General features: G+C 37.2%; 1 protein-coding gene across 5 annotated transcripts in view; it reads left to right on the top strand.

Annotated features, from left to right (window-relative positions):
* The window catches only part of OPHN1 (oligophrenin 1), a 510,840-nt gene that overhangs the window by 430,674 nt on the left and 56,529 nt on the right, over positions 1-23,637 (top strand). For all 5 annotated transcript variants that reach the window (XM_032845576.1, XM_032845578.1, XM_032845577.1 and 2 more), the window contains one exon: positions 13,416-13,563. In XM_032845576.1, the coding sequence (XP_032701467.1) occupies positions 13,416-13,563 (148 nt within the window). The remainder of the gene's footprint in view (positions 1-13,415; positions 13,564-23,637) is intronic.

Consider the following 23,637-nt stretch of genomic DNA (forward strand, 5'->3'; position numbering starts at 1 on the left):
CAAATTTCTGTGCATACCCTAAGAAAAGTCGGTGACACGCTTGATGTTTAAAGTGATCTCTGCCAAATGCTAAGAGCTCATTATTTTAACCCCAACGCCACCTTTTTTTTCTGATGAAGTTCAGAGTATAGCTTTTGCTAATATAACCAAACACCAGAAAGCCCGACACAGCCTCAGCTAGAGTATAAATGGGGACTCAGTGAAAAGATGGATTTCATCAAGGCCAAGTCTTGTAGCCTTGATTTATAGAAAGGCAAGATGCTTTTCGTACAATATAGTATTTGTAGCCCTATAGCAGCATCTGAGAAGAATTTGGATAGTTGCTCAGTTCTGCCAAAATTTCTGAGAGTTTGAATGAATCTTCACCTCATGACAATTAGCAATTGAAAAATGATTGTTTTGTGTTGAATTTCTTCTCTATTTCACACCTAAATACATGGAAGAGAAGAAACCAGAAGAGGGTTAATAATGTGACCAGTCAGGCAAGAAGTTCATGAACCCCCTTCCCTGTGTAGATCCTTCTCTGGCTGTCCCTCAAAGGTCTACAAATTTTATCATCCAGTGTTAGCTCTCAGAAGCTTTCAGAAGAATTTCCAGGAGTTGGACTTCTGATTACAACCTAGGCAATGCCCAGGGCCCAACAGAGTGAAATAGTATTCCTTCAGTATTGAGTTTTTTAGACCAGTCCTTTAGAATTCAACTCAGCTAACATTAATTCAGTGCCACCATGTACCCAGCAAACAAATAAGCACTGGTTTACACTCAGAATCTACTCTGGCTCCCTCTGGGATTATTCTTGAAGTCACTATCAAAGACTACAAAACACTAAGTGTTCCTAACCAGTCCACAGAAAGCCCGATCAGTATGTCCTCTAGCTGGAGTTTTGGAGGGTGAGAAAATAACTTTTGCCCAATATCCTTTCCACCCAAGGAATTATTTTTTTAAGCTTAAAATGTTTCCTTCTATGTTATGCAGTAGAAAAATGTTAACTTTGAAGTCAGATACATCTGAGTTCATATCATGGTCCTGCGACTTAGGATCAGGGTACCTTGGAAAATGCATACTATTCTTAGCCAACTCTTTGGCCTCAAATCCCCTGTCTAGCCTTCTTTCTAGTGAATTGACCTAGTCTGTCTAAGATTTAAAAATCACAGCTTGGTTTTTCACCTATAGAAAAGCTATTCCAGTGACCAGAGTGGAGGAAAGTAAGGGATCCTGTCAAGTTTTAGTGAGTTTCTTCAACTTTCCATTTATGTTGTCAGTTTTTCTCCCCTTTTTTAATCCTATGAAAAAGGGTGGATAGAGGAATTTATTCTGTGGTTACCCTAATGTGCTAGTTGATCAACCCTAAATTCCCTTTGGAAGTTCAGAGAAAGAAATTTGTGAAAAATCAGTAAATGAATTCATATATGCAGAATATTTAAAATGGTACTTGATACGTAATAAACACTGTATAGGAGTTGGTCATTAAAAACAGCTCTGACCCACGGCTTGAACTTGGAAAAAAATTTTGTGCTACCAAAGCCATTTTTTAGTCAGTCTTCTAGGTCAGCATCTAGTTCCACCATTTATGTCCTTTCCTGCCACTGATGTCACTTCCCCTTTGAAATGATTGCATAAGATACAGAAGAGCTATTTTTGTATCCTATGGCATCTAGTGTTTGTCCCCATCCATCCCTAGGAGAGCCCCATGCACTATGAGTTTCCCATTCCTTTAGGATTTGGTTCTTCTACCTTCAAAGGGTATACTGTTATTCCTTTCTCAGAACATGGTTAGATTGTCTTTTCATGGATACTCAAGAAGTTGATAGGGAATTGAGTAGAGCAGACTAGGTTTCTTTTCGTGTGCCTTTCTTAACTCCCTTTGTCTGTAAAAGTTTTCCCCTCATTAAAACTGGGCTGCCAAAAGTGAGTCCAGAGATCATAGGCCCATCATCTCTCCCTTCTCCTCTCATAAGAGAAACTATGAGGATTTTCCCAGGATTTCCTTCTGAGGGTCACTAGTTAATCTGTAGTTTATAGTTCTATTTTTGAAGAGCTAATGATATCTGTTAGTTAAATGAATACTTACTAAATTCTTATTGTATATACCTATAAACGAAACAAAGGATCTTATATTCTACTTGGGTAAGACAAATGATAAACAATTTGATATATTTGCCAGGTGGTGGTAAGTGCTCTGAAGAAAAATAAAACAAGGTAAGGGATTGTCATCTTATAGAAGATGATATTAATATAATATAATATAATATAATATAATACAATATATTTTAAGCAAAAAAGTGAATAAATTAAGGGTACAAACCATGGTGGATATCTTGGGGAAGAACTGCTCCAAGAATATTGAACAGCAAAGGCCCTGAGGCAGAGGTTTTTTGGCATGTTGAACAGCAAAGAGGCCAAAGTGGCCAGAGTTGAATGAGCAAGCAGGATCATTTACTCCAATTCTTTGGGAATAGCAATAACACATAGGTTAAAGCTCATTTAAAAAGAGATGCGAAATGAGACCTTTGGAGGGCCCACAGAACAGAGAGAGGTCGTGGATTCTTCTTACCACAGTAATTGCTAGTATTTCCACATTAAAGCCTCTCTTCAAGGTTTGCCTCTGCAGGCCAGCTTTGGAGAAGATGTTGCAATCCATGTTGACTATAGGGTTGTAAAGGCCATGTTTTAATTTTAGAGAGGATGCACAGCAGGAAGCGTCCTCTCTGTTTTTCTAGACTTTTCTCACTTAGAGAGAGTGTGAACTTAAGCCTAATAAGCATTTTTTCTGAGCTCTGCCTACTGGCACATTGGCAGAACTGGTCTCAAAAGACTCCCAACCAATGCCTTAGTCTGTTTGGTGGAGACAGGAACTATAGCCAGCAACCTGTACAGGTAAATTTGGAAGCTCTCATTACAAACCCTAGAAGCTGGTGAGCCCATATGCATCTTGGGGCCTGGGTAATTCCTTGAAGAGCAGGCTGTGAAGAAGGAGATTTTAAAATGAGAAGTGAATAATTTGTGTAACTAGAAGAAGGAAATGAAATCATTTAATCTTCCAGAGACCTCAAGGAACCAACAAGTTCACATCCCCTGATTTGATTAGCACATAACCACTTCACCCCTTATTCTTCCAATCTCTACTTCCCTCGTGCCCCAGTTGCTTATCACCCTTATCCAAGGAAACATGGGTTTAAGTCCTTTTTAGGATTGCTAATAGAATAGTTATAATTTATTGAGTATCTCATGTGCTGAAACTATGCTCTTTACATATATCTTCTTATTCAATCATTACAACAACCCTATAAAGTGGATGGTATCATTATCCTAATTTTGCAACTGTTTGCAAAATGCAAACTTAGCCTCAAGTGTCAGGCTCATATAGTTTAAGTACCTTGCCTGAGGTTGCTTAGCTAGTAAGTGGTAAAGCCCCAACAAAATCAAAGCTGTCAGTAATCTATATAACATGCTTTCTTTGCCCAATTGCAGTTGGAGATGGAATAAGTGAGAATAGGCTCTATTATTTAATAGGCCTTGAGGGGCCTGGCAGCTGAGATTCATTTATTAATTCCGAAAACTGCCATTGAGCCACTAACTTTTGTCTGGTGCTGTAGTAGGGCTCTTACTTCTAAAGATGAATAAGACAAAATCTTAACTGTTAGGAAACTTATGATAGTGACAGAGAATTTGGACCAGCTAACATTCAGGATATTGTATAATAACTACTGTGATGAAGATATATATCAGATGCTATGAGAGCACAAGGAAAGGGAATATATCTCTGGGAGTCAGAGAAGCCTTCATACATTGGGTAATGCCTGATTTGAGTCCTGAAAGTTAAAGAGGAGTAGATAAATTAAAGTACAAGCTAATCTCCTGTAACATAAAGGACCACACATTCAGTGATATAAATTAAGATAAAGAAAAGTTCATTTCTCTCATGGAGAAGTCTAGAGGTAAACAGTCCAGAATTTGTGGGGCAACTCTGCTCTCCTCACCACTTGGCTTCAATCTCTTGGTAATCATCAGTACCACCCAAAGAGAAGGGGGAAAAGAGATAGAATGGAATAAAGAAAATGTCTTCATAAAAACATGTACCAGAAGTTTACATACATAATATTCACTTGTATTCTATTACCTATAACTTCAGTACATGTTATGTAACATGGTCTTACCTAGTTGCAAAGGAGACTAAAAAATGTAGGCATGGATACCCAGCTAAAACTCAGTGACTTCTATGAATAAAAGCAAGAGGGGATAGACACTAAGAAGCAATTAGCAGTCTCTGCCATAAAGAAGAATGGTGTATAAGCACAGAGAATTCTGTATACACAAAAGAGTAAGAAAACATGATATGTAAAGAACTATAATAATTCAGTATGACTGTAGTATAGTATGAATATAGAAAAAGCCTGGGCAGTGTTCAGAGAGGCAGAAATATGTTCATTCAGAAAAGTAAAGAGTAAGGCATTTATAGAGCAGGAATGTCAACTCTGTCAAGTGCTGGAGCAAAGTCAAAATAAGGACTGAAAAAGGACCATTGGATTTGGCATTTAAAAGATTGGTGGTAATCATTGTATAAAGAGTTATAAGAGTGGTATGGACAGAGACCAGGTTGAGGAGCAAATGGGCTGTGAAGAAGTAGAGGCCAGGGGATTGTGGAATGACATCATCCAAATGGCAGTATAGGAATTTCTAGCACCAGTCCTTCCCCAGAAACATAAATTTGAACAGTTGTCTATATGCAAAAATACCTTCACAATAACTAAGGAATCCTGGTTAGGGATAGCAACACCTGGGTGAGGCATAGAAATAAGAAAAGACACACCAAGGAGGAAAGATTGTTATGTTATTTCTGTCACCCCTCCTGCAATCTCTGACAGCCCAGTGCAGAGATAGACACATGGGAGGAAAGTAAAGTGAGCATCTGACTTCACCATGGACCCAATAGCTGGCACTCCCTAGGACCAGAACAATTCCTGCAGGTTGGGGTGTTTTCCATGGCCCTAATCTCTTGGTGGGCTCCTAAAAACCCAGTCCCCTATGCCACCCATGTGTCCTCTAGCTTTTGTGGTCCCAAGTAACTCTTGTAGCCCCAGAAAGTTTCCACAGCATCAGGCCTAGCAGGCTCTTGTGAACCCAGTTCCTCAAGCCTCACCACCATCACCCAGATCCAATGCCCCTAGACACCTCCCAAGACATCAGGCTATGGGTAGGCTGCCACAAACCCAGGCTTTGGCCCACCCACTCACAGTCAACCCCCATGTCCCCAGGCTCCTGGTGGGCTCCAGTGCACACAGACTCTTGGTTGATTCCAGAACTGGCAAGCTTCCACAGAACTAGCATTTAGGCCATCTCCCACAGACCCAGACTCCTGGCCTGCAATCCAACACCAGGATTGTCCCTGTGGCTCAGGCTCCATGTGGGGTCCTGTGGATCTAGCCTTCTGGTCTACCTCAGTGCTAGGCCAACACCTGCAGCTTCAGCCTATAGGCTAACTCTCATGGACCCAGGTTCTTTGTCTGCCTTAGTACCAGACCAGGCCTCATAGACCCAATCTTCAGGCTGACCCCCAAGACCCCAGGTTACAGGTCAACTTCCATGGTCCTAGACTCCAGGCTTACTCTAGTAGCAAGCCAGCCCCCATGGCCCTAGTCTCCAGGCCAGTTGCTATGAAACCAGTCTCCTGGCCCGCCCAGCATCATGCCAGTTCCTGTGGACCAAGATACCAGGACCATCCCAGTAATCTCCTGAGCCTAGTGAGACCCCATGGACCCAGGTCCAGGTTTAGGTCCATCCACATAAACTCAGATTGCAGGTCCATCACCACAGACTCAAGCTCCAGGCCCACCCCAGTGAATCCAAGCTCCAGGCCCACCCCCTTGGGCATCAGGCCTGCCCATTTACTCACCCACACACCAGATATACCTGTCCAAGAACTCCAGCAGCAAGTCACCCCACAGACACCACTGATGGTCCATCAGAATCTCAGAATGAGCTAACTGCTGAAGGGTTCTGCCTGCTGAAGCCAGTTTACAAAAAGTGGAACAGATGCCTACTTGGACAAATGCACAGACACAAATGCAAGGACACAAGGATCATGAATAATGGAGGAAACATGACACCATCAAAGGAAACTAATAAAACTTCAATAACTGACCCTAAATAAATGAAGATCCAGGAATTGTCAATAAGGAATTCAGAATAATCATCTTAAATAAATTAGGTGAATGTTAAGAGAAGAAAGATAGACAACTAAATGAAATTAGGGGAAAAATACATGAACAAAATGAGAAGTTCAAGAAAGAAATAAAAACCATTAAAGGAAATCCTAGAGTTCAAGAAACAGTGACTGAAGAATTCAATAGAGAGCTTCAGCATCACACTTGACCAAACAGAAGAAAGATTTAGTGAAGACCGTTTAAAATCATACATTCAGAGGAGCAAAAATAAAACAAAAAAGAATAAATATAGCCTATGTGAACTGTGTGATCCATTAAAAGAAACGATCTGTGAATTATTGAAGTCCTAGAAATCCCAGAAAAAAAAATAGGAGAAAGCTTATCTAAAGAAATAATGGCTGAATATCCAAAGGGAAAGAATATCTCTTCATCAAATGGTATTGGGAAAACTGGTCAGCTACATGGAAAAGAAAGAAACTGGACCACTTTCTTATACCCTGCATAAAAATAAACTCAAAATGGATTAAAGGCCAAATGTGGAAAGAGCCAAGATGCCCTTCAACAGATGAACTGATAAAGAAGATGCGGTCCATATACACAATGGAATATTACTCAGCCATCAGAAAGGATGAATACCCAACATTTGCATCAATTTGGATGGGACTGGAGAAGATTATGCTAAGTGAAGTAAGTCTAACAGAGAAAGTCAATATCATACAGTTTCACTTATTTGTGGAACATAAAGAATAGCGTGGAGGACATTAGGAGAAGGGGAAAAATTTCTCCGGGAGAAACCGGAGTGGGAGATGAACCATAAGAGACTATGGGCTCTGGGAAACAAAGGGAGAGTTTTAGAAGGAAGAGGAATGGAGGAATGGGTGAACCTGGTGATGGGTATTAAGGAGGGCACAGATTGCATGGAGCACTGTGTGTCATATGCAAACAATGAATCATGGAACAGCGCATCAAAAACTAATGATGTACTGTACGGTGACTAACATAACACAATTAAAAATGGATTAAAGACCTAAATGTGAGACATGGAAACCTAAAAATCCTAAAAGAGAGCACTGGCAATAATGTCTCGGACATTGGCCATAATAACATTTTTCTAGATATGTCTCCTGTTTCAAGGGAAAATAAAGGAAAAATAAACTATTGGGACTACATTAAAAAAAAAAAAAACAACTTTTGCACAGCTGAGGACACAATCAACAGACCTAAAAGGCAACCTGTTGAATGGGGGACAATATTTGCTAATGACATATCTGATTAAGGGTTAATATCCAAAATATATAAAGAACTGATACAACTCAACACCCCAAAATAAATCCAATTAAAAATGGGCAAGAGACATGAACAGACATTTCTCCAAAGAAGACATCCAGATGGCCAACAGATACATGAAAAGATGCTCAACATCAATCATCAGAGAAATGCAAATCAAAACTACAATGAGATATCACCTCACACCTGTCAGAGTGACTAAAATAAAAACACAAACAGCAAGTGTTGGTGAGGATGTGGAGAAAAAAGAACCCATGTGTCCTGTTGGTAGGAATGAAAACCTGTGCAGCCACTGGGGAAAACAGTATGGACGTTCCTCAAAAAATTAAAAATAGAACTAACCTATGATCCAATAATCACACTATGGGAATTTACCCAGAAATACAAAACATTACTTCAAAGGGCTACATGCATCACTGTGTTTATAGCATTATTTACCATAGCCAAATTATGGAAGTAGCCCAAGTGTCCAATGGTAGATGAGTGGATAAAGAAGTTGTGGTATATAAATGGAATTGAATATTATTCAGTCATAAAAAGTAAAATCTTCCCATTTGCAATGACAGGGTGGAGCAAGGGAGTATAATGCTAAGCAAAATAAGTCAGTCAGAAAAAGACAAATACCATGATTTCACTCATATGTGGAACTTAAGAAAGGAAACAAATGAGCAAAGGAAAAAAGAGAGACACACACACAAAGACCAAGCAACAGACTCTCAACCATAGAGAGCAAACTGATGATTACTAGAAGGGAGGTGGATGGAGATGGGTGAGATAGGTGATGGAAATTAAAGAAGACACTTCTCTTGATGGGCACTGGGTGATGTATGGAATTGTTGAATCACTGTATTATACACCTCAAAGGAATATAACAGTGTATGTTAGCCATACTGGAATTAAAATTAAAAAAAAAAAGAAATGACTGAGAACTTCTCAAATCTGGGGAGAGATTTGTGAAGCTAACAAGTGCTTCAAAATTTCAACCGAAACAATCTTCTCCAAGACATCATGTAAAATGAAAAATGAAAAGAATTTTCAAAGCAGTAAGAGAGAAAGTAAAAACTATAAGGGAACATTATAAGGCTATTTGCAGATTTCCCACAGATGTCTTTCAGGCTAAGGGAGAGTTGGTTGACATATGAAAATGTGGAAGGAATAAAACTGTCAACCAAGAATATTTTACCTGGAAAAGTCATCTTTCAGAAATGAAGGACAGATAAAAACTTTGCCAACAAACAAAAGCTGTGGTAGTTCATAAACTCTAGACCTGCCTTACAGGAAATACTGAAAGGAATTCTTCATGCTGAAATGAAAGGACACTAATTAGTTATATAAAAATATATGAAAATAAAAAATCTACTGGTAAAGGTAAGTATATTCTCAAATTCAGAATACTCTAATACTGTAATATGGTAGTATGTTAACTTTGTAACCTTAGTATAAATGTTAAAGTACAAAAGTGTTAAAAAAAACTTTAGGTACAATAATTTGTTAATAGGTACACAATATAAAAAGAGGTAAATTTTCGGGGTGCCTGGGTGGCTCAGTGGGTTAAAGCCTCTGCCTTCGGCTCGGGTTATGATCTCAGGGTCCTGGGATGGAGTCCCGCATCGGGCTCTCCACTCAGCGGGGAGCCTGCTTCCCCCTCTCTCTCTGCCTGCCTCTCTGCCTACTTGTGATCTCTCTCTGTCAAATAAATAAATAAAATCTTTAAAAAAAAAGAAGTAAATTTTGACGTCAAAATCAAAATATGTGAAGAGGTGTAAAATGGTTGAGGTTGTGTATGATCAAAGATAAGTTGTTCTCAGTTTAAAAGAGAATTTTTATATTGATATTTTTGTTTATGAAAGCCTCATGGTAACTGCAAAACAAAAACTAAAAGTAGATACACAAAAGATAAAGGAATCAAAACATACCAGCACAGAAAATGATCAGTTCATTAGAACAAAGACAGCAAGAGAAGAGGAAAGGAACAGCAGAATTACAAAAGAGCCAGAAAACAATTATTAGCAAACTGAGGGTTTTAGATGGGGTGGGGGATAGGTTGGCCCAGTGATGGGTATTAAGGAGGGCACGTATTGTATGGAGCATTCATTCCAACAATGAATCTTGGAACATACGTCAAAAACTAATGATGTACTATATGGTGACTAACATAGCATAATCCAAATAATAAAAAAGATATAATTAGTAAATCTTTACCTGTCAATAATTATGTAAATGTAAGTATATTAAAAATTTCAATCAAAAGGCATAGAGTGCTGATTGTATTAAAAATAAGACCCAATAATATGCTGCCTAAAAGAGACTCACTTCAGCTTTAAGGGCACACATAGGCCCAAAATAAAGGGATGGAAAAAGATAATACCATGCAAATGGAAACAAAAAGAAAGCAGGGATAGCTACACTTTTATGAGACAAGGTAAACTTTAAGCCAAAGACTATAACAAGAGACAAAGAAGGTCATTATATAATGATAAGTCTATTTTTTCAAGAAGATGTAACAATTTTAAGTATATATGCACCCAGCATTAAAGCACAAAAATATATTAAGTAAATACTAACAGATCTGAAGGGAGAAATAGACAACAAAAAATAATAGTAGAGGACTTAAACACCCCACATTCATCATTGCATATAGATCATCCAGATAGGAAATCAATAAAGAAGTATTGGACTTGAACTATACCTCAGACCAAATGAACCTAACAGACATTTATAGAACACTGCATCCAACAGCAACTGAATACACATTCTTCTCAAGTGCACATGGAACTTTCTAAAGCATAGATCATATGCTAGGTCACAAAACAAGCCTTAGCAAATGTATGAAGATTAAAATCATACCAAGTATCTTTTCTGACCAGAATTTTATGAAACTAGGCATTAATAACAGGAGAAAAATTCACAAATATGTGGTAATTAAGCAACACACTCTTGAATAACCAGTGGGTCAAGGAAGAAATCAAAAGGAAAATAAATATTTTGAAATAAATGACGGTGGAAAAACAGTGTATCAAACTTAGGGGATGCAGCAAAAGCAGTTCTAAGAGGGAATTTTATGCTGATAAACACCTACTTTAAGACAAAAGAATGATGACACCCAAGTCACAACTCAGCCTTCATGCTGGTGGAGCTGGCCAGCTGCCTGCATGATGCACTTCTGCAGTGCCCACCACCCACAGCACTTAATTATTTGATTTTCCACTGTGGCTGGTGAGAGCTGGAATTCTTTTAGGCACTGTGTGATCTTAGGTAATCAGTCCCTCTAATTCAATTGTGTGGTTCTTTCCTCACACATAAGTATTAATCACACCTCCGCTAAAGTCTTAAAGAGAACTTCTGCAGCTCTCCAGAGCTCTTTGTGCAGCTACCTTCTCTCTGATATTTTACCCTGAAAAATTCTCTTTCTTGCCCTCTCCATACTTGCAACTCGTGTCTTCAACTTAAGCTGACTGATAGGCTCCCTCTGAGCTTTCCTCCATAAATTATGGCTTACAGACTCTCTCCAGGCTATAAGCTGGGAATATCATGAGACTCACCTCATTTCTTTTTCCCGTCTCTCATGGATCACTGTCTTTCATTATCAGATTTCCAATGTCTTGAAACCCATTGTCATGTGTAATTTTCCTAGTTTTTAAATTATTAGTTGCAGAAGATGTAAACCTAATACCTGTAGTCCTACCTTGACTAGAAGTGGAAGTAGCTATTATAGTGTTTTCAGAGGACAGTTTGGCCTTTTATATCAGTATTTTAAATGTGTTTTTCTTTTGACTCAGCAATTCCAGTCAGTCTTCTAGTTGCTGGAGATATAACAGTGAACATGATAATGTACTTCCCTATGGCTTACAGTAGATTAGAGTGGCAGACACAAAAACAAAAAAAAAAGAATAATTACAATATATTTTATTGGGAAGTAATAAAAAATGTTAAGGAGAAAAAAAAGGGTGGTAGGAAGCATTGCATACAGGAAGGTATGGGCTCACTGGGAGGAGTATATTTGATCATAGCCTACTGAAATTAAGAGAGCAAGCTATATGAATATCTGGAGGAAGAACACTCCAGTTAGATGAAACACTCAGTACAAAGTCCGTGGTGTGTTTGATAAATAGCAAGAGACACTTTTTTTTTAAAGATTTTTATTTATTTGACAGACAGAGATCATTAGTAGGAAGGGAGGCAGGCAGAGAGGGGGGCGAGGGAAGCAGGCTCCCCACTGAGCAGAGAGCCCGATATGGGGCTCGATCCCAGAACCCTGGGACCATGACCTGAGCTGAAGGCAGAGGCTTTAACCCACTGAGCCACCCAAGCACCCCAGCAAGAGATATTCTTAACTCCTATAGTGCATAAACCTATGCTCACAAAATGGTAATTATTTAGAATATTACTACTATTGGTGTTGAAACTGTATGGCCTCAAAGTTTATCTGCTTGCTACTATGTCATATTCTCTCTCCTATGCCATGAGACATTGAGACGTGTATTGCCTTGTGATTGTGCTTGCAATGTTTTCTATCATTGCTCAGATTTTACACAGGGTTTCCTTGTGTTCCCAATCATGTAATTTCTGTGACGTTGCAGCCTGATACAATATTGGTCTCTGGCATTTCTTTTTGCACTAATCATTTGGGTTGATTTCATTTGTTGCCTTCCTCCCTCACCATGTGTGTGTCCTCCCAAAGTGTGTGCACTCTGGCCAAAAGCTCAGTCCCCCCAGAGCCAAGAAAGGTTTTCAAATACATATGACACTATATAAAAATTGTAATCATTTAGGGGTGCCTGGTTGGCTCAGTCGGTTAGGCATCTGATTCTTGATTTCGGTTTGGGTCTTAATCTCAGGGCCGTGAGTTGAAGCCCCATGTTGAGCTCTGTGCTGGGCATGGACCCTGCTTTAAAAAAGCTTGTAATGGGGTGCCTGGGTGGCTCAGTCATTAAGCATCTGCCTTTGACTCAGGTCGTGATCCCAGCCTCCTGGGTTGAGCCCCACATTGGGCTCCCTGCTCAGTGGGAAGCATGCTTCTCCCTCACTCTCCCTGCTTGTGTTACCTCTTTTGCTGGGTCTCTCTCTGTCAAATAAATAAAATCTTTAAAAATTTTTTGTAATGATACCCTCTCCCTCATTTGTCCAGCACTTTTTACAATGTATAAGACATTTTGTTTTCACCCTTTCTTATTTTTTTAATTTTATTATTTCAGTGTTCCAAAATTCATTGTTTATGCACCATACCCAGTGCTCCATGCAATATGTGCCCTCCTTAATACCCACTACCAGGCTCACCCAAACCCCCACCGCCATCCCCTCCAAAACCCTCAGTTTGTTTCTCAGAGTCCACAGTCTCCCATGGTTTGTCTCACCCTTTCTTTTTTGAATAATATGTCCATGGTATGAAATTTTAAAAGATCAAGATGATATAGGAGTAAGAAATAAGTTACTGCCATCCTTTCCTCAGCCACTTATTATTCCTGTCTTGAAGCAAACAATTTAACCAATTTCCTTGGTATCCTTTCAGAAATATTGGGTGCATTTTAGTAACCCCCCACAACCAACCCCTACCCATACAATGTACCTTGACTACTCTTTTCACTTGATTCTTATCACACCGTATGAGGTAGTTGTGCTCTCCCCATGTTACAGATGAGGAATCTAAAACTCAGAGATAGGAGGTGACTTGCCTAAGGTTTTCCAGGGAGTAAGTGAAAATCCAGGATTGACTGTGCAGTTTTTGTTTGCATTCTTTCCTCCACATTGTGAAGGGCCAGGTACTGTGTCTTAAACATGATAGGAGACTTCTAAACACTTGTTGGTAGCTGGAGTGATTTTAAAAATCCCAATTCCTTTAATCATATTAGAATTGCTATGGCAAACCCTAGGTGTAATGTTGGTAGGCATCAATGGGTAGTTAGAATTAGGGAGACAAAAACTCGGTCTTTCTAATTGTTTTCTCAAAATATTCTCCTTTTACAGATCTATTCAGGTCCACCTGAAGAAAGTTCTACACCCCCAGTGCCTCCACCTCGAGTGACAGCAAGAAGGCATAAACCAATCACAATTTCAAAACGCTTGCTGCGAGAAAGAACAGTTTTTTATACTTCTTCCCTGGATGAACGTGAAGGTCAGTACTGAGGTATATCCTTAGCTTCTTAATAGCATTAGAAGTGACTGGATTGCTGCAATCTCATGAGAAAACTTCAACAGATGAGGATTTGCTTATTATGGATGGGCAAAGACAGTGGTTTCTTGAGATGGAATCTACTGGTGAAGATGCTGTAAAGACTGTTGAAATGACAACAAAGGATTTTGAATATTAAATAAGCTTAGTTGATAAAGCAGTGGCAGGGTTTGAGAGTATCAACTCCAATTTTAAAAGTTCTACTGTAGGTAAAATGCCATCAAACAGTATTGCATGTTAAAGAGAAATGGCATGTAAAAGGAAAAGTCAATCAATTCAGCAGACTTCATTATTGTCTAATTTTAAAAAATTGCTACAGCTAACCGAACCTTCAGCAGCCATCACCCTGATCAGTCAGCAGCCATCAAAAATAAGGCCAGAGCCTTCTCCAGCATAAGGATTATGACTTGCTGGAATCTCAGATGATGTTTAGCATTTTTAAGCAATAAATATTCTTTTATTATTAAGCTTTTTATTCCAAAATAGTTAATATAAAGTGTTATATTAGTTTCAGGTATACAATATAGTCGTTTAAAACTTACATACAACACCTGGTGTTCATCACAACAAATGTACTCCCTAATCCCCATCACCTATTTTATCCATTCCTGCACCCACCTCTCCTCTGGTAACCATCAGTTTACTCCCTATAGTTAAAAGTCTGTTACTTGTTCTTTTTGTTTGTTTGTTTCTCTCTCTCTCTCTCTCTCTCTCTTCCCCTTTGCTGGATTGTTTTGTTTCTTAAATTCCACATATGAGTGAAATCATATGGTATTTGTCTTTCTCTGAGTAACTTACTTCATTTAGCATAATACTTTCTAGCTCCAAACACATCATTGCAAATGATAAGATTTCATTCTTTTTTATGGATAAGTAATATTGCATTATATATATTCCACATATATACCATATCTTCTTTATCCATTCATCTATCAAGGGACACTTCTTTATCCATGCATCTGTTGAGGGACACTTGGGCTGGTTCCACAATTTTACTCTTGTAATAATGCTGCTATAAACATAAGGGTGCATGTATGCCTTTGAATTATTGTTTTTGTATTCTTTGGATAAATACCCAGTAGTGTAATTGCTGGATCATAGGGTAGTTCCATTTTTAATTCTTTGAGGAAACACCATACTGTTTCCCACAGTGGCTGTACAAGTTTGCACACCCACCAGTAGTGCACAGATTTCCTTTTTCTGACCATCCTCACCAATACTTGCTGTTTCTTATATTTTTAATTTTCACCCTTCTGACAGGTTTGAGGTGATACCTCATTGTAATTTTGATTTGCGTTTCCCTGATGATGAGTGATGTTGAGCATCTTTTCATGTGTCTGTTGGCCATCTGTATGTTTTCTTTGGAGAAATGTCTGTTCATTTATTCTGCTCATTTTTTAATTGGATTATTTGGTTTTTAGGTGTTGAGTTGTATAAGTTTCTTATGTATTTTGGATACTAACCCTTTTTTTTTAAAGATTTTATTTATTTATTTGACAGACAGAGATCACAAGCAGGCAGAGAGGCAGGCAGAGAGAGAGAGGGAAGCAGGCTCCCTGCTGAGCAGAGAACCCGATGCGCGGCTCAATCCCAGGACCCTGGGATCACGACCCAAGCGGAAGGCAGAGGCTTTAACCCACTGAGCCACCCAGGCGCCCCTGGATACTAACCCTAAATCAGATATGTCATTTGCAAATATCTTCTCCCATTCAGCAGGTTGCCTTTTAGTTTTGTTGATTGTTTACTTCACTGTGCAGGAGCTTTTGTTTTGATGTAGTCCCAATAGTTTATTTTTGCTTTTATTTCCCTTGCTTCAGGAGACATACCTAGAAAAGATGATGTCAGAGAAATCACTGCTTATGTTATTTTCTAAGATTTTTAGGGTTTCAGCTCTCACATTTAGATTTTTAATCCATTTTGAGGTTTTTTTTTTTAATATGGTTTAAGAAAGTGGTCCATTTTCATTCTTTTGCATATAACTGCCCTGTTTTAGAGGCAACATTTGTTGAAGAGACTATCTTCTCCCCATTGTATATTCTGTCCTCCTTTTTTGGAGATTAATTGATCATACGATTTTGCATTTATTCCCGGGTTTTCCATTCTGTTCTATTGATCTTTCTACTTATTTTTGTGCCAGTAACATACTCTTTTGACTACTAGAGCTTTGTAGCATAACTTGAAGTCTGGAATTGTGCTGCTGCCAGTTTTGTTTTTCTTTTTCAAGATTGCTTTGGCTATTTGGAGTCTTTTGTGGTTCTGTATAAATTTTAGGATTATTTTTTTCCAGTTCTGTGAGAAATACTACTGGTATTTTGGTAGGGATTTCATTAAATCTCTAGATGGCTTTGGGTTGTGGAGACATTTTAACAATATTTGTTCTTCCAGTCCATGAGTATGGAATGTCTTTCCATTTCTTTGTGTCATCTTTAATTTCTTTAATGTTATGTAGTTTTCAGTGTATAGGTCTTTCTTCTCTTTGGCCATGTTTATTCTTAGGTACTTTATTATTTTTGGTGCAATTTTAAAAAGAATTGTTTTTTAAATTTCTCTTTTTGCTGCATCATTACTATTACATAGAAATGCATTGACTTTTCTGAACATTGATTTTGTATCCTGCAACTTTATGAATTTATTTATCAGTTCTAGTAGTTTTTTGGTAAAGTCTTCAGGTTTTTCTATATATAGTAGCATGGCATCTGCAAATAGTGAAATTTTACTTCTTCCTCGCCTTTTATTTCTTTTTCTTGTCTGAATATTGTGGCTAGGACTTCCATTACTATGTTGAGTAAAAGTGGTGAAAATGGGGGAACCTGGGTGACTCCATCATTAAGCATCTGCCTTTAGCTCAGGTCATGATCCCAGGGTCCTAGGATTGAGACCCACATCAGACTCCCTGCTTAGTGGGGAGCCTGCTTCTCCCTCTCCCTCTCCCCCTGCCTGTGTTCCCTCTCTCACTGTGTCTCTCTCTGTCAGATAAATAATAAAATCTTTTTTTAAAAAAGTACTGAGGGACTGGAAGAGATTATGCTGAGTGAAATAAGTCAAGCAGAGAGAGTCAATTATCATATGGTTTCACTTATTTGGGGAGCATAAGAAATAACACGGAGGACATGGGGAGATGGAGAGGAGAAGGGAGTTGAGGGAAATTGGAGGGGGGGGATGAACCATGAGAGACTATGTACTCTGAAAAACAATCTGAGGGTTTTGAAGAGGGAGGGGTGGGAAGTTGAGCCAGCCTGGTGGTGGGTATTGTGGAGGGCACATATTGCATGGAGCACTGGGTGTGGTGCATAAACAATGAATTCTAGTACACTGAAAAGTAATTTAAAACATTTTAAAAAAATTAAAAATTAAAGTAGATACATTTTCTTGCATGGACATTATATCTCAATAAAGTTTTTTTTTAAATAAAAAAAATTTTTAAAAAGCAGTGAGAATGGATATCCTTGTCTTATTCATGATCTTAGGGGGAGAGCTCTCAGGTTTTCCCTGCTGAGTATGGTGTTCACTCTGAGTTTTTCATGTAAGACCTTTATGTTGAGGTGTGTTCCCTCAAGACCTACTTTGTTGAGATTTTATTTTGTTTTGTTTTGTTTTTCATGAATGGATTGGTGCTTGTCAAATGTCTTTTTTGGATCTATTGAAATGATCATATGGTTTTTGTCCTTTCCCCTATTGATGTGATATATGACATTGATTAATTTGCTAATACTGAATCACTCTTGCATCTTTGGAATAAATTCCCCTTGATCGTGGTGAATGAATGTTTTGAAGTATTGTTGTATTCCATTTGCTAGTATTTTGTTGAGATTTTTTTGTATCTATATTTAATAGAAATGTCAGATTGTGATTCTTTTTTTGTGCTGTCTTTATCTGGTCTTGGTATCAGTGTAATGCTGGTCTCATAGAATGAATTTGGAAGTTCTCCTTCCTTTTCTATTTTTGTAATATCTGGAGAAGAATAGGTATCAAATCTTCCTTAAATGTCTGGTAGAATTTGTCTATGAAGCTGTCTTGTCCTGAACTTCTGTTTTTGAGGAGTTTTTTGATAACTGAATTCAATTTCTTTGCTGATTATTGGTCTGTTCAAGTTTTCTCTTTCTTCCTGCTCCAGTTTTGGTAGGTTATATGTTTCTAGAAATTTACCTATTTTTTCTAGGTTGTCCAGTTTGTTGGCATATAGTGTCTCATAATATTTTCTTACATTTGTTTGTATTTTTGTGGTGTTGGTTCCAATTTCTCCCCTCTCATTTGTGATTTTATTTGAGTAATTTCTCTTTTTTTTCCTGGTGAGTATGGCTAAAGTTTTATCAATTTTGCTTATCTTTTCAAAGACACAGCTCCTGGTTTCATTGATTAGTTCTACAGCTGTGTGTGTGTGTGTGTGTGTGTGTGTGTGTGTTTGTGTGTGTGTGTGTTTAAGCTTCTGTATCTTTTTTTTTTCTACTCAAATATTTACTATTTCCTTCCTTCCCCTTAGGTTTTGGTTTTGTTTATTCTTCTTTTTCTAGCTTCTTTATGTATAAAGTTAGGTTATTTGAAATTTTTCTTGCTCCTAGAGATTGGCATATATTGCTATAAACTTCCCTCTTAGAACTCCCTTTGCTGCATCCCACTGATTTTTGGACTGCTGTGTTTTCTTTTTCATTTGTTGCCATGTAATTTTTTTATTTCTTCTTTGATCTATTAGTTGACCCATTCATTCTTTAGTAGCATGTTATTTAGTCCCTATGTGTTTGTGCTCTTAAAAGATTTTTTTCTTTATATTGATTTGTGGTTTCATAGTGTGGTAGTCAGAAAATATGCATGGTATTACTTTAATATTTTTTAATTTGTTGAGACTTGTTTTGTGGCATAATTTGTGTTCCATTCTGGAGAATGTTCCATGTGCCCTTGAAAAGAATGTGTATTCTGCTGTTTAAGGATGGTGTTCTGAATATATCTGCTCAATCCATCTGGTCCATTGTATCCTTCAAAGCCATTATTTCCTTGTTGGTTTTCTGATTGGATTGTCTGTCAGTGATATGAATGTCCCCTACTATTATTGTGTTATTGTGTATTATTGTGTTACTATCAATTTGTTCCTTTCTTTGTTTTTAAATGTCTTATATACTTAGTTACTCCCATGTTAGGTGCATAAATATTTACAAATGTTATAACTTCTTGTTGGATTTTCCCCTTTATTATTATACACTGTCCTTGTTTGTTTCTTGCTACAGTCTTTGTTTAAAAGCCTATTTTTCCCAAGTCACAAGCTATAAAATCAGTGTACACTAGTCAGTTCCATATCTATACACTAACAATGACACAGCAGAAAGAGAAATAGAGGAATCGATCCCATTTATAAATGCACCAAAAACTATAAGATACCTGGAAATAAACCTAACCAAAAAGGTAAAGTGTCTTTATTCTGAAAACTATAGAAAACTTACGAAAGAAATTGAAGAACACACAAAGAAATGGAAAAATCATCCATGCTCATTAATTGGAAGGACAAATATTGTTAAAATGAATATGCTACCCAAACAAATCTATACATTCAATAGAGTCCCTATCAAAATGCCATCAGCATTTTTCACAGAGCTGAAACAAACAATCCTAAAATTTGTATGAAACCAGGAAATATCCCAGATAGCCAAAGGAATGTTTAAAAAGAAAACCAAAGCTTGTGGCATCACAATTCCAGACTTCAAGCTGTATTACAAAGCTGTAATCAGCAGGACAGTATGGTACTGGCACAAAAACAGACATATAGGTCAATGGAACAGAATAGAGAACCCAGAAATGGACCCTCACCTCTATGATCTACTGATCTCCAACAAAGCAGGAGGGACTATTCAATGGAAAACCAATGGTGTTGGGAAAATTGGACAGCCACATGCAGAAGAATGAAACTGGACCAGTTTATTATACCATACACAAAAATAAACTCAAAATGGATTAAAGGCCTAAATGGAGATAAGAATCCCTCAAAATCCTAGAGGAGAATACAGGCAGCAACCTCTTTGACCTCAGACACAGCAACTTCTTGCTAGACACATCTCGAGATGCAAGGGAAACAAAAGCAAAAATGAACTATTGGGACTTCAAGATAAAAAGCTTTTGCACAACAAAGGAAACAATCAACAAAACTAAAAGGCAAGCTACGGAATTGGAGAAGATATTCACAAATGATGTATCACATAAAGGGTTAGTATCCAAAATATATAAAAAACTTATACAACTCAACATTCAAAAAAACAAATAATCCAATTAAAAAAAATGGACAGAAGATATGAAAAGACATTTCTCCAAAGAAGACATATGAATGGCTAACAGACACATGAAAAAATGTTCAACATAACTCAGAAGCAGGGAAAGACAAATCAAAACCACAATGAGATATCACCTCACACTGGTCAGAATAACTAAAATTAACAAGTCAGGAAACAACAAATGGTGAGAATGTGGAGAAAGAGGAACTCTCTTACACTGTTGGTGGGAATGCCAACTGGTGTAGCCACTCCGTAAAACAGTATTGGGGTTCCTCAAAAAGTTAAAAATAGAACTACCCTACAATCCAGCAATTGCACTGCCAGGTATTCTTCCAAAGGATACAGACACAGTGATTTGAAGGGGCACATGCACCCCAATGTTTATATAGCACCAATGTCCACAATAGCCGAAATATGGAAAAAGCCTAGATAACTATCAACAGATGAATGAATAAAGATTAATACACACATACACACACACACACGTATATATATACACATATATATAACACAGACACACATATATATACACATATACATACATACATATATACACACATATATGCACACACATATAATGGAATATTACTCAGCAATCAAAAAGAATGAAATCTTGCCACTTGCAATGACATGGATGGAACTGGAGGGTACTATGCTAAGCATAATTTGTCACAGAAAGACAAATCCATATCATTTCACTCATATGTGGAATTTAAAAAATTAAACAAATGAACATAGGAGAAGGAAAGGAAAATGAAATAAAATAATTAAAACTAAAAATAAATCAAAAATAAAATAAAAACAGCAAGGCAAAGCATAAGAGAATCTCAGTATAGGAAACAAACAGGGTTGCTGGAGGGGAAGTGAATAGGGGGATGGAGTAATTGGGTGATGGGCATTAATGAGGGCCCTTGATGGAATGATCGCTGGGTGTTATATGCAACTGATGGATCACTAAATTCTACCCATGAAACTAAAAAGAAAAACAAACTAGCAACAATAACAAGAAAAACTAGTATATGAATGTATATAGCCTCACATTCATAATAACCAAAAGTGGAAACAACCCACGTGTCCACCAACTAATAAATGGATTTTGTTATAAATAAATAAATAAAAAGTCTATTTTGCCTGATAGAAGTACGTCAACTCTGGCTTTCTTTTGACATCTATTTGCATGATAAATATTTTTCCATCCCCTCGTTTTTAATCTATAAGTGTCTTTAGGTTTGACATGTGTTTCTTATAGGCAGCATATAGATGGTTCTTGGTTTTTTTTAATCCATTTTGCCTGGGGTGCTTGGATGGCTCAGTGGGTTAAAGCCTCTGCCTTCGGCTCAGGTCATGGTCCCAGGGTCCTGGGATCGAGCCCCACGTCGGGCTCTCTGCTCAGCGGTGAGCCTGTTTCTCCCTCTCCCTCTGCCTGGCTCTCTGCCTACTTGTGATCTCTGTCTATCAAATAAATAAATAAAATCTTTAAAAAAAATTTATCCATTTTGCCAGCATATGTCCTTTGATTGGAACATTTAATCCATTTCAATTCAAAGTAATTATTGATATATATCTATTTAGTGCCATTTTGTTATTTGTTTTGTGAGTGTTTCTATAGTTTTTCTCTGGTCCTTTCTTCTTTTTCTCTCTTTCATGGTTCCTTGGGTTTCTTTAGTGATATTCTTGGATTAATTTCTTTTTATTTTTTCATATTTATTAGTGGGTTTTGATATATGTTTACCTTATATTTGTATATAACCCCTTCTGCATATAGCAATCCATATTAAATTGGTGGTCACTTAAGTTTGAATCCATCCTTTACTCCTCTCCTCCCCATGTTTTAGGTATCTGGTATCATATTTTACATTCTTCCTTTTGTGAATCCCTTGACTGATTTTTACAAGTATACTTATTTTTCATACTCTTCATTATGGTCTTTCCTTTCCACTCAGAGTCCCCTCAGTAAAGTATTTTTTTTAATTAAGGTATAAGCATTGTCTTTTTAGACATAATGTCATTTCACACTTAATATAGTACAGTGTAGTATGAACAGAACTTCTCTACATACTAGGAAACAAAAGTACTTACTTGACTTTCTTTAATTGTAATGTTCACTTTATTTCAGTGGTCTGGAGCCAAATCTGCAATATATCTGAAGTGTGCCTACAATTACTTTAAGTGAAAATGGATTAAATTCTCCAATGAAAGACATAGAGCAGCTGAATAGATTAAAAAAATAAGATTCAACTATATTTTGTCTACAAGAGATTTCCTTTAGCAGGAAGGACACAAATAGGCTGAAAGGGAATGAGTAGAAAAGGTATTTCACACAAATGGTAGTTAAGAAAGAGCAAGAGTAACAGTACTTATATAAGGAAAAGTAGTCTAAGACGGTCAAAAACTGTCACAAGAGATAAAAATGGTCATTATATAATAATAATTGTGTTATTTATCAAAGAATATAACCATTATAAATAAATATATGTATCCAACATCGAAGCACCTAAATATGTAAAGCAAATATTAGCAGAATTAAAGAGAGAAATAGAGCAATAACATAATAGTTGGGGATTTTAATACTCTACTTTTAAAAATGCATTGATCATTCAGGAAATAGCTGGCTTGGACAACAGTATAGACCAAATGGATCTAAGAGACATATGTCCCATTCAGCAGCAATAGAATACACATTTTTTGAACACCACAGAATATTCTCCATGATAGATTATATGTTGGGCCACAAAATAAGTCTTAATAAATTTAAGAAGATTAAATTCATACCAAGTAACTTTTCTGACCACAATGGTATGAAACTGGAAATAAATAGCTGGAGAAAAATAGAAAGATTATAACTATTTGGAAATTCAATAATACACTCCTAAGAAACCAGTGGGTCAAAGAATAAATCAAATTGGAATAAAAAATTATCATGAGACAAACAAAAATTGAAACACAATGAACCAAAACTTATGCAGTGTAGTAAAAACTGTTCTAAGAAGGAAGTTTATAGTGTCAAATGCCTACATTAAGAAAAAAAAATCAGAAGTAAACAACCTATCTTTCACATCATAAGGATGTGAAAAAAACTAATATCAAAGTTAGCAGAAAGAAAGACAAAGTAAATATCAGTGTAGAGATAAAGGGAATAAAGATCAGAAAAACAATAGAAAAATCAAAATCAAAGAAATTGAGTGTTTTTTTAAGAAGACAAAGAAGGGGCGTCTGGGTGACTCACTCCTTGGGTGTCTGCCTTCGGCTTGGGTCATGATCCCAGGGTCCTGGAATCAAGTCCCACATCGGGCTCCCTGCTCATCAGGAAGCCTGCTTCTCCCTCTTCCACTCCCCCCACTTGTGTTCCTTCTCTCTCTCTGTGTCTCTCTGTCAAATAAGTAAATAAAATCTTTTTTTTTTTAAAGACAAAGAAAATTGACATTTATTTAGACTAGGGAATAAAAGAGAGAAGACTTAAATAAAACTAAAAATGAAAGAGGAGACATTATAAAAGAAATTCAGATATTCATAAAGAGACAACTGTGAACAATTAAATTCCAACAAGTTGGATAACCTAGAAGAAATGGATACATTTCTAGAAACATAAGCTCTCAAGACTGAATTATAAATAGAAAATCTGAATAAACCAATAATGAGTAAGGAGATGGATTGCAACCAAAAACCTCCCAACCAAGAAAAGCTTCACAGTCTAATGTATTCACTGGAGAATTCTACCAACCATTAATGAAGAATTAGTACCAATCTTTCTAAAACCCTTCCA

Source organism: Lontra canadensis, unplaced genomic scaffold, assembly GCF_010015895.1.
Source record: "Lontra canadensis isolate GAN:19392208 unplaced genomic scaffold, GSC_riverotter_1.0 scaffold166, whole genome shotgun sequence".
Lineage (NCBI taxonomy): Eukaryota > Metazoa > Chordata > Mammalia > Carnivora > Mustelidae > Lontra > Lontra canadensis.